Below are 17,685 nucleotides of genomic sequence, written 5' to 3'. Positions count from 1 at the left end.
GAAGGAAGGACACAAAGCAAACATGGAGAGTCTTTTCTCAAAAACTATGCACTTTTTGTACTTTGATCGTGCCAAAATTGAAACAAACATGGCGCTAACTCCGCCCATCGGACATTTACAAATAACATCCTATCCACAAAACGACATTTCACAACAACAAGCGCAAGTGACGTTTTATGAGCTAGAATAGACGCACTGGCAACCTCTTTAGGCTCTTAAGACTTAAATCCAATTGAATAATTGGTCATTTCCAAAAACCGCTTAAGTCACGAAATTATATTTTTAAGCACTCAATAAAAACTGTTTCATTCAAAAGTAAACGAATTTCGAAGGACTTTTAGGCTGAATATTGTGATCGGACTTCATAAGGAATGTACAGAATAACATTGTTTTATCCAGGTTTTACGTCTATCTTTGAGGAAACATTCAAAGCATAAAAAGCATGTTTGAGAAAAACTTGACTTATGCTGTTTTTGAAATGACCGATTCAATTCTTATATCACGTATCCTATATAAATAAAATTTTACTAGCTATCACCTGTGACTTCATCCGCATGAAAAGTATGTGTCTAATTTCATTGTACATTTTTTGTTTTAAATTTTCTAACAGGACAGATACTTTTCGGAATTAAAACTAGCCTATATGCATCCCCAGGATGTAAATAGTTTGCTCTGCGAAAAATTTCACGGTTTAGACTTTAGCTGATATAACAGACCATAGATATCAAAGATGTCAATGTCTGTCTGTTCGTGCGAGAAATCTTCAAAACGGCTAAACCGACTTTAACGCGACTTTTGCAGAGAACTGCCCAAGGAATATACAGAGTATCTATTATTAGGAGATACAGTAATTATTCTATTTTTTCAAAAAAATCTTTTTAAATAACTAAGGTTCCTACAGGATATATACAAAACACTAAAACCTGCCAGATGAAGTCATGGAAAAAGCTACCAAATAATAAACTTTACATATTTGCTAGGCAAAAAACGTTTGCCAAAAACCTAGCAGCCTCAAACATTTCTCTTAGTCCGGTGTTAGAACTTAAAAATCAGATACAAAACTATTATTACGTTCTTAATTTATGGGTAATCTTAGTACGAGTTTTATAGTATTCACACAGCGAAAATATTGTAATGAACTATCAAAACTCACAAAAACCATCCAAGTTTTCGTGCAAACTCATACTAGGAGTACAGGTTTTCAATTAATCAATCAATCGAGTCAATCGATTTTTTACTATTATATTTATAACTAATTTTATTCACTTAGAACAAAACTATGTTTAAATTAGGTTTAGTCTTGTTATTATAAAATAAATACTAACTAGTAAACACAACTAAAACAAAGTGAATTATATCAACAGAGAAAACAAAACAACTATAATATTAGTGAATGAAAAAAAAAAATTAATTAATTAAGAGAACACAAAATATAATTATATAAAAAAAAAGAGAAAAATCAATAACTTGCGGGATGAAAAAGAAATATATAATAATCAATAATGAAAATAATTGTAGAAGAATATTCGAAGTAACTATTTTTAAGTAAATATTTTTTTAAACCGTAACTTACGCGGACGAAGTCGCGGGCATCATCTTGTTAATAATAATTTTAATTTAATTTAATTTAATTATAGTATCTTACAAAATTGTCCGTAAAGGATAAGAAAATCACTCTTCATAATATAAGGAGCCGGCAAACAAAATAGTGTAATCGAACGAAATTTCACAGGAGGAAGAAAAAACTAATTGAAAAGCAATTACGAATACTTTACAGTAAATGTACAATTTTAATCTAAATCGCAAACTTAGGATCAGTTTTAGCACAATTTTAAGCAGTTTTGCTTGGAATTGAGTTCAGATTTGTATTCAATGGACCAAAAAGTCTGGATTAAAGAAAAAAAAGTAGAATTGATCAGAAGTGTAATTACGCCATTTTGTTCGCTAGCTTCTCATATAATATTATCTTTTTATAAAAATCTGATATAGCGTTCCCACAATCACTCATATTTTATTCACCCGATGAACACTGCATCTGAAACCGAAAGAACAATACATTACAGTGTGCTTAGTATGAGGTTTTACTTCTCATCAACTTTGATTCGAATTTGAGTATCGAAACATAACAGCATTAAAGTACTAGCGTCAATGAACCTTGACTGCCTTGTTTTAAAGCTCAATTTGTCCTTACACTTCAAACTAGCACTCCTAGCCGAAATTTTGCGAAATTAAAATTGGTTGTACTTATTTTTTAAACTTTGAATTAAGGAGTTTTTAGTAGGAGTTAAATAACGGTAACAAAAGTATCCAATGATGCTAACCTGATTGTTCAGATTGTTCTCAGACGAAAAAGATAGCACCAGTTTTAGACCCTTCCATTAAGTGTGTTAAGTGTTGGACTGACAGCAGCGTAAATGGAATTCAGGCCAAAAAAGATACTGTGAAAATGGAGGTCACACACACATTTTCACATCTCGCATCACTATGCCACTTTCATATTATATTAATCTAGCTAGTGTACCGCCTGGAGACGCTTTAGGTAATTTAGACCCATTTTACTAGATTCACTTTCACAACACTCACCCAGGCAGCTTCACTCGGAGTCAGAGCCGTCGCTGAAGTGGTATTTCTTCTGTGGCCGCGGTCGCGCGCCGGCGCCGGCTCGCGGCGCTACCGGGCTGGCGGGGATCTCTTCCACCTCACTGTCGCTGCTCACTTTTTTCACTTTCTTCTTAGGGTTAAGCTTCTTTTTGTCCTGTAAAAGTGACAGCTTACTAATATTACAACCAGTATAGAGCTTAAAATCCACCATATTGCTCCTGAATGATAAATCCTTACTAATTATAACATCGAAAGTGTGCCTGTTTGTCTGTAAGTACCATTTAATGGCCCATTTTATTTAACCGATTTTGACGTTTGTTAGCGATACATTGCATTCCGAAAAATGTACTCCACAGATGACCCACTCAAACTGCCTCAAACGATTCTACGAGAGACGACACTATACGAAGCCGAAGCTGTCGTTTATCTCTTTCTAAAGCCCACTGTGTAATATTTAGTGGAGAGTAATTATACACGTACCTTTTTACTATCAAATATGCTATCATCGTCATCGCTATCTTGGCTAAGAACAGTCTTCACGGGCCTCTTCTTGGGCTTTTCTCTCTCTTTCTTCTCCTTGTCAACGTTTATAAGTTTCCTCTTGGGCGCGGATTTCTTCTTCGGCGAGGGGGGCGGCGACGGCGGAGGTTCTTCGTCGCTCGATAGTATTGTTGTGGGAGATTCGTTATTGAATTTTTCTTTTGGTTTGACTACCTCTTCTTTTTTTGTTTCTTCTATTAAGGAGTCGAAGAGACAATCTAGAAAGAAATATATTATAATTTTTATCCAAGCCTGATTGTTTTGCAAGTTGATGTATAGGCACACAGTGCGTGTGCGTGAAAATTCGCGTGTGGTTGTACGTGTGTATGTGTGAAGTGTGTGCAGAGGTGCTTGCATAGGATCGTGCATACGTTGAACAAAGAACCTTAGACTGTGATCACCACATAAGACTATAATAGTCTGCGATTCACCCACCAGGGTCCATTTCAGCGGGCTTCTTGTGAGCGTTATTTTTGACGAAGTCAACGTCGTCGTCGCTCACGGATATTGCAGTGTGCGTACGTGCAGGCATGGTTGCGGATGCGCGGACGAGCGTGCGTGTGCGTGAATGTTTGCGTGTGTTTATTTATGCATGTGGAAGTGTGTACGGATGTGCTTACTAATTCGTGCATGGGTTGAATGCAGAACCCTAGACCATACATAGACTGTGGTCGCCACATAGACTACTTCGTGATTCACTCACCAGAGTCCATCTCAGCGGGTTTCTTGTGCGCGTTCTTCTTGACGAAGTCATCGTCGTCATCGCTCGCGGACATGGCGCGGGGAGCCTCGCCTTCCGAATCTATTTTGTTGTCGTGTAACTCTACGTCTGAGTCCGAGGACGTATCGTCTGATCCGTCTTTATATTTCTGGACCTGGGGAGTGATTGTGACGTATATATTTTTAGATCTGAGAAAAATCGGACTCGCACACGAAGGGTTCCGTACCATAATAATACTTTTTATTTTTATTTTCATGGCGGCCATTTTCAAAATTTTCATCCGCAGTAGAATACACATTCTCTGAAAATTTCAACTCTCTTCCCTACAAATGGCCACAAACAAAACGCATTGGGCAGTCTCCAAGTTTATAAAATACACATAGTACAAAGTTTACGCACCTTAGTGGCCGCTCGCCTGACGATGGCTCGCTCTCTGGGCGCGGGAGGCTCCACCATCTCCACGTCTGAGTTGGACAGCTCGCCCGAACTGCTGCCACTCACTGCCGTCTTCTTCTGCTAAACAAAATAATAAATGTAAATAACTACCACTTTATGCACCTGAGCCGAAATCTTATTTTTGAATAGCACAAAAATATTTCAGCCAATCATACCGCGCGTCGGTCTGCTATTGGTTGTTGCCTACGCGCCATGTTTTATGCGCGCGAATTATGAAGTGTCGCTTAAACAGATGGTCGTGAAAAGGAGACAGACAAACTTTCACATTTACAATATAAGTATGGATTAAAATTACCTTTTTAGGTTCCTTCTTGAATGTGAGCTTGGTCTGCTTAAGTCCGTCGGATTTGTCCAGTTTGTCGGGTTTATCTGCTTTGTCCTTCTTCACACGCCCCTTGGGTTTCTTTTCCGCGCTAGAGGAACTAGTGCCTGTGGGATCATCCTGCATGAAACAAATCATTGGTTATTAATATGGTTTCCAATGGTTTGCCATTGCCTAAAAAACACTAATAACATTAAACACCATTTGTTAAGTCACATTTTTATACACTATTTGAAATGACACTATTTAATATTTTTTTAAGTTTCATAGTGGTTATTTTTAAATTGTTTATTTTTTATTTAATTATTTTATTTTATTTAATTAGTTATTTGTTAATATAGCAGAAATAGAAATACTCATTTCTATTTCACTACTATCTATTATGATTCACATACAGCTAACTGAGGGATGGGTAGCAGAGGTTTAGTAATAGGGTCCAAAATCAAAATCATTTATTCAAAGTAGGTACTATTGTACGCCTTTTGATCGTCTGAATTGTTAGATCTGTAAGATAGCGGTGATAATTAATTACGGAAACTGAAAACTAAAGCTACAAGGGTTCCAAACGCACCCAGGTCTGAGAAGAGCGCACAACAAAATCGGGGTCCTATAGGCACCTTTCGGGTACAGAACTCTAATAAGTAGAGGGCCCCTTTTTTTACTAAATATTCTATGTTTTTAAAATAATATTGATTTCACTATTTGATACTCACAGGATCATACTCCTTCTTGACTTCCTTCTTGATCTTGGCTTTCTCAGCGGCCTGTATCCTCTTGATGAGGTCATCTGAAATCTTGGGCTCGATGCGTCGCCCGTTCTCAGAGGGCATGATGTCCATCAATGACTTGCGACTCTTCTTGTTGGCCGCCTGAAAGTGATGACTTGGTAAATAAAAAATAAAACCGACTTCAAAAACCACAAACACTAAAAAGTAAAAAATAACTTTTATTTAGCTACACGTGTAAATGTACCTAGGTATGAAGTCGAGCGAGCATATTAAAACAAAATTAGAAATCCAAGAGTGAAGCTCGCCCGACTTCATACCTAGGTACATTACACGTGTAGCTAAATAAAAGTTATTTTTTACTTTTTAGTGTTTGTGGTTTTTGAAGTCGGTTTTATTTTTCTTTTGAAAATTTTTTATTTCACAATTTTTAGTGGCCCACTGTACTATAATATGCTATGCCCAGTTAAAACCCTACTGTTTACTAAGCTATTACACTGATCGCGAGCAATTAGCTCCTATCTATTGAGGAGTTCTGTTCTCTATCTCCGAAGATATTCATCAGATCTTTACCAAATTTATATGGGACCACCTGCACAGTATACCCTTTCAAACAAAAAAAAAAAATTCCAAATCGGACCAGGGGTCTTTGAGTAATCGGGGAACATACATAATAAAAAAAAAAAAAAAAGATTCCGACGAATTGAGAACCTCCTCCTTTTTTGGAAGTCGGTTAAAAACTATACATTTTAAAAAATCTTTTTTCATCTATCTCATCTATTTTTTACCTTTATCCTCTCCATCTTATGAGAATGCAATGTAAACAGAAAAAAATGCATTATTGATTTATATATTAGGCTTGCTCTAGCAAAATCTGCTAACATCTGCACGTGTAAGCTAAATATACCTAAGATAGCGGCGTGTGTTCTGCCGTGTTATTAGGCCTCCTAATGTCGTCCGTAACTTTTTCTTCTTTATCGTAAGACTCCTGGCAGAGCGGTCGTGGTAATCACTAAGCGACGTTTTGGGGGCAGATGTTAAACGCCTCACGAGCATTCGCCATTTCTCCCTGAGTCTGGTACACACGTGCACGGCACCACCCACAGCGGATTTAATTTGGTCGGTCCATCACGTAGGCAACCTTCCTCGCCCTTTGGTACCCTCCACCTTACTCTGCACTACAAGACGCTCAAGGGAGTAACTCTCTCCTGGAGCTCTTTTTACGTGACCCCAACTGTACACGCATACACCCATTCACCCCGTAGTGGGGTATAAAGCTAACTAATAACTCACCAACGCCTTGGATCCTTTCTTGTTAACGCTTGCCTCGTCCTGTCGCTCCTTCTCTTCCACCTCGTCCAGCTTCAGCATTAACGCGTCCAGGTCCTCGCGCCACAACATCGCGGGAGTTTTCGCTCTAAACAATAAAGAGTCACACTCAAAATCCATTTTCACTATTATAATATAAGTAGTACTAACACCTTTATAAGTCGTATTGGCAAAATTAGTTTGCGCATAAAAGCGCAACCTTTGAACTTCTGAAACACTCAGCCATGAGGAATATGTGGAAAAGAGACTCACTTGAGAGCAGTGAGCTCAGACAGCTTCTGGTCTCTCTGTTTGAGCAACTCATCTTTCTTCTCCTTGGTGAGCATCCACATGGACATGCCCAGCAGATAGTTGTACTTCTTCACTTCTTTTAGCTGCTGGAACGCTTTCTCTGTTAAGGGGAAACAATTAGTATTAGTTGTCTAATCTATAATAACATATACTACTATAGGATATATACGAGATATAGAGGTCAAGTATGGGCGCACCCTCACTCTCATAGTCCGATCTGACTGCAATCCAACATGACCGGAGACATCAGACGCAGGACCGTCGGCTTTGTGCTCTGCAAGGCACTGCGAGCTTCCCAATCCAGGCAAAAACCCAATATAAGCTTACCACTTATAGGTCATATGTACGTATATCAATATTGATATTATAAATACAAAAATGTGTCTGTCCGTAACAATTTCATGGTCCAATCTTGACAAAATTTGGCAAAGAGATAACTTGCATGAAAATGGATATAGTATCTATCCTTTTAATCCCAGAAAATCGAACAATTTCGAAGGAATGATTAAGCAAACAGGAAGCTAACAATTCAGATTTACCTGGGTCGAGAGGCTTGCCCTTGCTGTCCTGTTCAAGCTCAGGCTCCTCTTCGGACTCCGGCTCCTCGTCCAAAACGTCGAGTCCCTGCATTTTGCTCGCGCGCTTTTTCCAGTCAGCGATAGGGTCCGGAGCGTAGCCTGGAGAAAAACGTAAAAATCCATACTAATATTATAAATGCGAAATATATGTATAATATAAGCGTCTGTCTGCCTGTCTGCTAGCTTTTCACGGCCTGTTTAAGCGATTTTGGTAAAGGTAGAAATTTGCATCCCTCGGATGGACATAATAAAAAAAAAATGTCCTTCCAACCGAATTTCGGCCACAGCGGCCAGTCTTCCCCATAAACGTAGATGTAGCTACGATCAACATACAACGGCATTCACAATGCCGTTTGGCGTTAGACTATCTTAGCCACAATTCAATTGGCATAAGTCGTAAACCGTTCAAGTGTGCCCACTCAGTTTAACGCGATGATTATCGCGATAATTATGGCGTTGTTGGGCATTGACGTTAACCTTAATGTAGCCGCAACATTACAAATGTTTTGGCCTGACCCTGGAATCGAACTTAAACGTCGAATAATATTGTCTTGGCCTACCTCTCTTTATGAGTTCCTCCACCATCACCTTCCTCTTCTTGTTCTCTACCACCAGCCCTTTGTCGCACTTCTCCACAATGAAACGCGCCTGGTTAGTCAGTTTGTCCGCCTCGGCTTGCAACTGGCCCTCTAAGTAGTCCTTTCTTCTCATGTAGTACTTGAGTCGGACATCGTAGAACGTTCGGAGCATCTCTTCAACTTTGTCATATCTAGAAAGATAATGTAGTTTCTTTAAGCTAGCAGTTATGCTTAAGGTATATGGTTTCACTAAGATGGCCTTGGCCCTAGCAACAGTAGACATAAGTTGCAGAAACTTGTTTTTGAAGCCAAAATACTATTGCCATATAAAATAATTAAGTATATTAATTATTCTAGGGCCAAAAATTGATTCATCTCTATATTTATTTCGCACTCCGTTGCGTTTAGGATTGCATCAGCAATGAAGTTGTTGATATAGTAAAACTTTTTTCTACATTTCATAATAGGAAACTGAGACGTGTATGTGTGCAAACTTGGCCACTTGAGCAATGTCATTTTGTTCGTTATCTGTCATCTATGTAACCTACTACTCTATATCAATAGATAAATTTATTTATGGCATTTATTAAAACCTAACCAAAAAGAGGGGTGTTATAAGTTTGACGTGTGTATCTGTGTATCTTTTTGTGGCATCGTAGCTCCTAAAGTAATGAACCGATTTTAATTTAGTTTTTTTTGTATCTATAATCTAAGAAAATCGGTTCAGCCGTTATCAGTTGTCGGGGGTGTTATAAAATATTTTAATTTACAATTTGTACTTGGAAAAGATTGCTCACTTCTTAAGACAGTTCATGTGGTCAAAGGCATTCATGCAGGTCATAGAGATGGTGGTCTGCAGTTTGAACACTTTGTGGATGCCCTCCGCCTCCACTTCCGCCAGTTTCCCCGGCAGCAAGCTCACTATGAATCGCACTGTTGTGTCTGTATTGTATTCCTGAAATAAAATATCACAGTTTACGACAGTTAGGAGACTTGTAGCAAAACGTCGAGGCTTCGAAGTTTTGCATCATTGGCAGGCATCATGTTACCTACATTTGGAGCTAGGTAGGCTATGAAACTATTTTTCTTTGATTTCACGTCACCAATAGTCTAATATTTGGCAGACATTGATTCAGGGTCAAAACCGACAGTTTCATCACTCTAGTTCCCTCTGTAAAATAGAACCTATACTTGACCCAAATTGGATATGACACGTTTACGAACATTTGCCTAGCAATCTATGGCAGGTGTAATACCCTTGCAGGATGAAATGCCATGAAGCCATTTTGTTTTCGCTTAGTTTTTGACTCTCTATGCTAAGTACAATAGAGTTGAAACTCATTTTCTACTCTATTGAATCAAACAGTGTGTATGGTTATTTACCACATGAGTGAAGAATGGGCTTAAGATGCTAAACTATGTAATTAATAATTATATAAACATATATATCATAACTTTAAAAACTTACTCTATACTCTGATATCACTGGCTTCACTTTCTCCGTCCCAAGCAAAGGTTCTAGAACATTCTCTTTGTAATTCTGCGTCCACGTGCCGACCGGAAGCTCGGTAATCTCGATCTTTTCATTGGGCAAGATGGCCGCCTCGCCGGAAATGACGTATTTATCGCCGAAGCCCTCGATTGTGCCACGGAAGTTCTTGTACCACGGGTGCATTGGTACAGGATCTTCGCCATCGAGCATGCGTCTAAAAAAAATGATTGAATTTAGAAGGGGTATGGGCAGTTTTATTATTCTTATATATTATTTATATAAGAATAATAAAATTGTTATTTTTCCAGTTATATTATTATATTCTATACGACATCGTACCACAACGCTAAAACGCTTAGCGGCACGGCTTTGCCAGTAGGGTGGTAACGGCCGAAGCCTCCCACAAAACACTAGACACGTGTGTTCGTTACGACAGTAATCTTACTACCTGGATGGCCTAGTCACCTAGTGGTCAGCATGTTGGATTTTGCTGTTGAGAAATTCTCTGTACCTACCAGCCCAGAGTTAGGAAGTTGGTGTTTCACCCCAGTGTCTCGAAAAGCACGCAACGGTCCTGCAGCTGATCTCTCTCCGGCCGCGTCGGATTTCCGTCCCATCGGGCTACGAGAGTGAAGGAATAGCGAGTGTGTTTGCCCACACAATGGTGCTTTATAAATAATATCTCACGCGCCGTTGGCTGATGTCTCTGGAGATTTGATGCGTGACTGAAATTCGGTCGGGAGAACATTTTTTTAAGCTTACCGCAAGTTGGCCACAATGTCACGTGGGTTGTAGTTGGGTATCTTGGTGGACCAGCCGGTGCCGATACCCTCTGCCCCATTCACCAGCACCATTGGAATGATGGGGATGTAGTGGACTGGCTCGATCTTCTGGCTGTCTTCAAACTCGTGCTAAACAGAATAAATAGTGTGGATGTTTGGATGTTTGTTACACAATCGCAACAACGCAAAATCTACAGGACAGATTTGGCTGAAATTTGGAATGGAGATAGATTATACCCTGGATTAACACATAGGCTACTTTTAATCCCGGAAAATCTAAGAGTTCCCGCGGGCATCAGCTAGTATAATAGAAATACATAGTAATATTTATGTATAGTCTAATGTGCGATTTTTTTTTTTTGAAAGGAACAGAACAGTGCAATTTTTTCCTAAGATTAACATCTTGGTATTCTATAATACTAGACAACATTGGGTCTTGTAACTTATTACTTACCACAAGCAGCGGGTCATCGTGCGGGTGGAAGATGAGCCTGGTGAGAGGCGACATGAGCGTGAAGATGTAACGCGGGCTGGCCGAGTCCTTGCCGCCGCAGAGTCGTGTGCCGAACTGACCGCGCGGCTCCAGCAGGTTAATGTTGTTGGAGCCGACGTAGTTTTGTGCGAGGTTCACTATCGTCAGCATTAGGGACTGTTCGCCTGTGGACGGTAGGAGCAGAATTCATATTAAAGTTCTATTTATTGCTTTTGCACTAAGCCAGCCCTTGATAATCGAAGATTATGTAAATGATAAAATAGATAGATGAAATCTTTATAACACGAAAAGGAACACAACACAAAAGAAAACAGAAAAAAACAATAGTGTGCAAAGGCGGCCTTATTGCTTAGAGCAATCTCTACCAGGCAACCTAAAAATGTGCAGGATTGCAGTTACCTACTTGTATTCATAGGATAATATTGTAAATCGAATCTATAAATAGAGTAACCGCCGAGATTCTTGCTGGTTCTTCTCAGCAAGAAAGGCATTCTCATTTGAATTAATGACTTAAAAACTAGATGTTAAGGTTGATTTTGGTCCGTTTGGGGCCAGAACAAAACATGACTTTAAAACAAGGTCAAAGGGTTGATTTTAGTGCATTTTACAGTAGACAATTGGTACAGTAGTATCATAGTTAGAACACTTACCGTGATGGTATGCAGAGTGTTCTGCAACGGAACCAGCTAACTGGGCGACCTTGACCTCACGCTTGTCATTACGCTTTATGCACGTGAAGATCACTTTACGCTGGCCGGGCTTCAAACCGTCAATCATTGATGGTATGGACCTAAAAACATTGAAGTAAAACTTCTTTAGGCACAACTTGAGAGTAACTCGGATACTTTATATGACATATTTAAAATAGCTGCCAAATAGAACAACTGTTTTGAGCCTGCCATCTTTTATCAAGGTGTTTTAAAGTAAGTATAGTTCCAAGGTTTAGGCAGAAGCTGTATTTTTTATTTACTTAGAATGTCTTATTTTAAAAACTACACACACTAATGTTTTTACTTTGCAATGCAATCAAAGTTACATTTGCAATATTTCTTTTTGACTCAGGTTCAGCAAACTAAAGACTCATGTACGAAAATATAAAATCAGTAAGTAGCTAATAGGTTATTTTATAATGTAATTCTCACCTAACATTATCACCATTGGAAAACAAAACCAGTTCCAAGTTCACGAAATCCGAATATGTGACCTGTTTAGTTTCTTTTGTATACAAATATCTCTCTGACAGACCAATCTCCTTCCTCCGTTTCACCTCTTCCATGTGACTGGTCAACCATTCCTTACGCTGATCTGCACCTTTCTTTGAAAAGGCTAATTCTATGTGATGATCATCTGTGGGGCCACTGTAACGGAATCGTATTCTATGCCTGTCCATATTCTGGAAATATTCCTTAGCCTCCTTAGATGTGGAGGTACCCAAACCTTTGTAGTATTTGATGTTATACGTATGGTAATTTTCCGTATCTTTCTTCCATTCTTCAAATTCAGGTAATGAGAAAAATGATAACTCCTTATCTTTCTTGGTCGCTTTAACAATAGGCGTAATAAATTCCTCTAAAAATGGCAGTTTTAAAAGTTCTGGCCAGTTATGATGTATGAAATTTATGATCAGTCCTTTTATATGGGATCCATCTTGATCCTGATCGGCCATGATCATAACTTTTCCATATCTCAATGACTTTAGGTCATCAACAGTGTTGTATTTCTTTTTGTATTGCAGACCCATTATTTTGATCAAGTTATTTATTTCGACGTTTTCTAAAACCTGTTTATGTGACGCGTCCCTAACGTTTAGAGGTTTACCCTTGAGCGGGAATACGCCGTAATGGTCCCTGCCAACTACACTCAATCCAGACACGACTAACGTCTTGGCTGAGTCTCCCTCAGTAAGGATTAGTGTGCAAAGATGCGCATTTTTCGTCCCCGCGTCGTTTGCATCTTCTAGTTTGGGTATGCCTTTAAGTTTGCTCTGTTTTTTGCCAGATGCCTTTACAAGTTCCGTTTGAGCTTTAAACTTCGCCCATGTCAGTACCATTTCAACTAACCCAGACTTTGTGACTGCAGTAATAAATTTTTCAGACAAAGCACATTTCGAACCAAAGCTTTTAGCTTGAAGCGTCATGTTTTCTTTAGTTTGTGAATCAAAGGTTGGGTTGACAATGAGACAGTTGATAAACACCCACATGTGATTTTTGACTTGGAATGGTCTGATGTTTACACCGCCCTTATTCTTCTTCTTTAATACTTCTAGAACATTCTTAACAATATTATCTGTAACAGAGTCCACATGTTTGCCTCCTTTTGTTGTAGCGATCGAGTTTACAAATGAAACTTGTTGGAAACCTTTATCAGAGAGAGTCAAAGCGACTTCCCAACGATCATTTACTTTTTCGTAAACAACCTTCAAAGGCTGTCCGTTCTCGTCTTCTTTGCCTTTTATATATAAATCAACATAGTCCTTGAACTTGTTTATCTTTATTCTCTCTCCGTTGAGATAGACTTTTACCCCTTGAGACGACGCGGCCACGTCGTAAGCTCGCCGCGACATTAGTGCCACAATGTCATCTTCTAGTTTATCCATTTTAAACTTAGCCAAATCTGGGCTAAATGTCACTTTAGTAAAATCATCATCTTTGCCCGCTTCCTTAACTTTTGGTTCGGAAGCCTTTGTCATGTTGGCGCCCCAAGTTTGTTTAAAATGTTTCTTGTACTGCTTAGACGCGGTTTCCACTGTGAATTTTGTAGAGAAAATGTTACACAACTTTGCACCATAACCATTTCTCCCACCTGTCACTTTTTCCTCTTCATCATTATAATTTGATGATGTCAAAAGATGACCAAAAATCATGGTGGGGACATACATTTTCTCATCCTTGTGCATTACTACGGGAATACCGCAACCATTGTTGTATACAGATATTGTATTTGTTTCTTGGTTTATATCAATTTTGATAACATCCATTTTGGCATCTCTTTGCTTGTTGTCAGCTGCGTTGACTAATATTTCATCATATATTTTGTACAGACCTGCAAAATTTCATAACAATATTATTATTAGTTTTAAAAATAAGCCACAGATTAACTGGTATTCATTTGAAATTCTTTAAGAAATGGAAAGCAAAGCATATGTTTTGAGAGCCAATTTGAGAATATTTAATTTGATTATAAACTAACCAAGCTGAGACATTAGTTGACAGATATTTTCAGAGTTGGTAAAAAAATAAAATTAACTTAAAAAATTTGTTTATTCGTTTTCAAAGAAAAATAATATTAAATAAAAATTTACCAGGTACATATGTAAGTTCTCGCTGCACCATACACTCCTTGGCCTTGTCAAACACCCACATAGTCTCAGTGGCACGTTCAACCGACCCAATGTAAGTGTCGGGACGGAGAAGAATGTGCTCAAGTTGAGACTTCTTCTGATACATCTTCTCTATGGTACCTTTCTGCGCCTTGGTGGGCGCCTTGGCAGGTGCAGCCTCTGCTGTACCATTCTGAGTGCCATTACTCATTTTAGAAAACATAGACTGAAAATTAGAATGTATTTAGAATATTGCATGTAAGTATTGAGGGCCTTGCTGCCTAGTTATGACAGTGTATATGAAACGATCACGCTGGTAAATCAATGTTAACTCAGGTCAGTAACTGGATGTGTGACCAACTTTGCATGTTGTGATTTAACTTTTTTGTTTTTTCTGTGCCTCAAAGACCATGTTAAGCCATCAGTCTCAGTTGTTATCATTAAAATCTGATAACTGTTAAATCTTAGGATCAAAATCTCATTCTCGTTGAGTTGTATATGGAAGGATTTAGGAACTAAATGCATCAATATCCTAATGTGCCATGCACTACGTAATACACAATATACAAACATTGACAGATCTAAACCTAGTGCTATCCTTTTCCACAGGGAGCATTACGAAAAGGATAGCAATCAATCAATTTAGACCTGTAATTTTAGTTTAATTTAGAGATTAATCAGAATTAGCTACAACAAAATTAACCACATTGTTTTGATGTTTTGGTCTAATTTTTGTGTGCTGATCCTAATTAAATTTTATGATTTTTGGTGTTTAATAGTTAGGAAGGTATTACATGAAACTCTTCAATTTGAGGCATACGTTTTTGATGTAGTAAATGTTTTTTCCACCAGTTATATTTGAAATATTAGGTATAGAAATCAAAATGATAAAAAAATACATTTTTCGCGGCATCTTTTTAACACCCAATAAGGTTGAATTACTCATTCCGAAAAAGTTGAAATGCTACTCCCATTATTTCACCAAGCAGCCAAACCTTTGTTTTCAATAATAAAATAGTTAAATTTGATATAGAACACAACATATGGACAAAATAAACAATCTTATTTTTGACCGTTACCTATCAATACAAATGCCGCCAAGATGAGCCCTTACCTTTATATCAGCCATTTTGAGGGTCGTGCTTATTAGACGTACGCGATCAACGCTACTTAGAATTTGTCTTGAAAACAAGACGGCTAGTAGTTTACTGCTATTAGCTTTTGCAAAACAACATTTTTCTTGATGTAATTTACTATAATTACGATTTGCAAAGAAATAACGAACTTGACAAACAAAAGACGCCGTGAACGATCATAGACCACAAAATTTCCACCTTTTTGACTTAATTATTTAGTAGTCTATGATTATTAGACCCCAATCTACACTATCAACTGACATTTTACTCTTCGAGTCTTCAGTTCACAAGTCCTTGTTCCCTCCTATGTCAGTAGCACCAACGCGTGACAGTTGACAGATTGGCAAAATATTTTCTCTGAATTTTTGGAACATTTTCAGGTTATGTTGTGGTTATGATAGCGAAACATTAGAAAGAAAAATAATTAGAACATTTAATAATGTCCTTTTTATCCTACGCGTCAATAGTTCTAAAAAAGGCCGCTACATTACGATATTCATTGAAGAGGAACTGTGTTAAAATTAATAATAGCGCAACTTTTAGTTCGGCTGTAACGAAAACAATTCACGATGTCAACACGAACGTTACAAAAGATGTAATACTATTTAAATACGAGAATCCTAAATTCTATATGTACATGAATATATTTGCCGTCGTCCAGTATATGTTTTGGACGTATTTAGGAATGTTCGCCTTACAAAATCTAAAAGACGCCCCTGTGGATAAATCTGCAATTTCTGAAGATACTCCTTGGTATAGAAAAATAAATTTGGGTGAAAATAAGTACAGGAATACTCTAGGAGCTGTAGCAGTTGTTATTGGTAATAAATTTTACTTGACTTACAGCTAGGCTAATAATAATTAAGTAAGAAGATTGAGTTTTACCTTACTTAAAGCCTCATAACTCAACAATATGTACAATACTAAGCACGAGTCTCTCCTCAGAATGAGAAGAGTTTACGCCCTACCACACTGGCCAAACGCAGATTGACAGATTTTTGAGAACATGCCAGAGAATAATTAATGCCCTCCCTGCATCATCTGTTTGATCTGATTGCAATCAAGACTATATAATTTGAAAAAAGAACTCTCAGGCATGTAGGTTTCCTCACAATGTTTTGATAACAATATAACAGGTTTCCTTATTAAATATGACCACTAATGCTAAAGCTAGATTAGTTAATGGTATAAAATGCAATGCAAACTCATGTATTCAAATACTTATTTCTATTGCAGGATTTGGTTCCTTAGCCATGATATGGATGTACACTCTCAAATCGGTGCGCTACCTAATCCTAAACAAGGGAGGCCACCATCTAACTTTCATCACATACTCACCCTTTGGAAACAATAGAATGATGAAGGTACCTATTGAATTTGTGTGTTGCAAGGAAAGTCGAAAGCTGGCTAAAGTTCAGCTTCCTTTGAAGGTGAAAAACACAGCAATGCATTATATGCTAGACATGAGGGGGGAATTCAAAAATCCATTGCTTTTTGATTGTACAGCTGGTTTGAAGAGAACATGGTGAACCTTAGTGTTTTACTACTTGTTAAAATCAAAGTCAGATCAGGAAAATATGTACATACAGCATTTCATGTCTAAGTAAAATATTTTTATTTTGCTTGAAGAACTGTTTAGGTTGGTGAATTACCTAGCTAGCTTAAAGCTTAAAGATTGTAAAAATCTGGATGGATTCTTATCATTAATCATCATTTCATTATTATTGTATATAATTAGTGTTAGATAGTATATATTATGTAATGTTATACATAATTATGTAATTTTATTAAGCTTATAGTTTGTTAATAAAATATTTACTTATGGTAAGATTTTTAGTGAATTTCCTTTTAGTGATGATTTTTTTTGATTAAGTATAATTATATAATATTACTTATCAAGTACAATATTTGTTTTTATATTCATGTAGAACTCTTAGCACCAGAAAAAAAAAACCAATTCCATAACAACTTGTTGACTGACTTTAAATGATGAAAAGCAACATTTACACACAAGCAAGAATTAGTAATTCACAATATCATGATCATATCATACCAGTAGCTTATTTTTGCAAGATATTCATAAATTATAGCCTGTAACCTTCTTAGATAATCCCTTTTTCTATTGATGAAAACTATAGGAAAATCCTTATAGTTTCTGAGATTAGCCCTAACAAACAAACTCAGTGTGGTGAGGGACTTTAATATACAAAATAATATGTAGTGAAGCATCTGAGACTTCCAGCTTTTAAGAACAGGGTATGAAAATAAATCAAAGATAGTATATTCGAAAAATCTTTATTATTACGTAATTAGATTAACTAA

General features: G+C 37.5%; 2 protein-coding genes across 6 annotated transcripts; one reads left to right on the top strand and one right to left on the bottom strand.

Moving 5' to 3' along the window:
- Positions 1–1,457: 1,457 nt before the first annotated feature.
- LOC123868391 (DNA topoisomerase 2-like) lies at positions 1,458–15,543 on the bottom strand. 5 transcript variants are annotated; one of them, XM_045910893.1, is made up of 20 exons: positions 15,342–15,543; positions 14,210–14,453; positions 12,051–13,950; positions 11,559–11,698; positions 10,870–11,072; positions 10,396–10,544; positions 9,610–9,847; positions 8,939–9,096; positions 8,124–8,332; positions 7,525–7,662; positions 6,947–7,085; positions 6,659–6,782; positions 6,154–6,168; positions 5,354–5,509; positions 4,614–4,760; positions 4,262–4,378; positions 3,845–4,016; positions 3,082–3,359; positions 2,584–2,755; positions 1,458–2,035 (listed from the first exon to the last, which is right to left on the bottom strand). In XM_045910893.1, exons 1-19 carry the CDS (start codon positions 15,354–15,356, stop codon positions 2,594–2,596), a joined length of 4,704 nt encoding a protein of 1,567 aa, XP_045766849.1. In that variant the 5' UTR covers positions 15,357–15,543; the 3' UTR covers positions 1,458–2,035; positions 2,584–2,593. The 5 variants fall into 5 exon arrangements, with proteins under 5 accessions (XP_045766849.1, XP_045766851.1, XP_045766850.1 ...); XM_045910895.1 differs by having other exon boundaries at positions 2,584–2,746; XM_045910894.1 differs by having other exon boundaries at positions 4,262–4,375.
- A 160-nt stretch (positions 15,544–15,703) lies between these two features.
- Positions 15,704–17,092, top strand: LOC123868396 (transmembrane protein 223). Its single transcript, XM_045910903.1, has 2 exons — positions 15,704–16,184; positions 16,600–17,092. The coding sequence occupies exons 1-2, from the start codon at positions 15,803–15,805 to the stop codon at positions 16,890–16,892; spliced, it is 675 nt and encodes a 224-aa protein (XP_045766859.1). The 5' UTR covers positions 15,704–15,802; the 3' UTR covers positions 16,893–17,092.
- The last annotated feature ends 593 nt before the right edge of the window (positions 17,093–17,685 follow it).

This window comes from Maniola jurtina, chromosome 9 (assembly GCF_905333055.1).
Source record: "Maniola jurtina chromosome 9, ilManJurt1.1, whole genome shotgun sequence".
Classification (NCBI taxonomy): Eukaryota; Metazoa; Arthropoda; class Insecta; order Lepidoptera; family Nymphalidae; genus Maniola; species Maniola jurtina.
The sequence above is the reverse complement of the archived record's forward strand: the minus strand, read 5'-3'. Positions and strand labels throughout refer to the sequence as shown.

Coding starts and splice junctions, on each gene's coding strand:
- LOC123868391 (XM_045910893.1), bottom strand. Junction 9,097..9,609: donor CAGTGATATCAGAGTATAGA/GTAAGTTTTTAA, acceptor ATTTTATTTCAG/GAATACAATACAGACACAAC. Junction 7,663..8,123: donor GGAGGAACTCATAAAGAGAG/GTAGGCCAAGAC, acceptor GTTTTTCTCCAG/GCTACGCTCCGGACCCTATC.
- LOC123868396 (XM_045910903.1), top strand. CDS start 15,803: ATGTCCTTTTTATCCTACGCGTCAATAGTTCTAAAAAAGGCCGCTACA. Junction 16,185..16,599: donor AGCTGTAGCAGTTGTTATTG/GTAATAAATTTT, acceptor TTTCTATTGCAG/GATTTGGTTCCTTAGCCATG.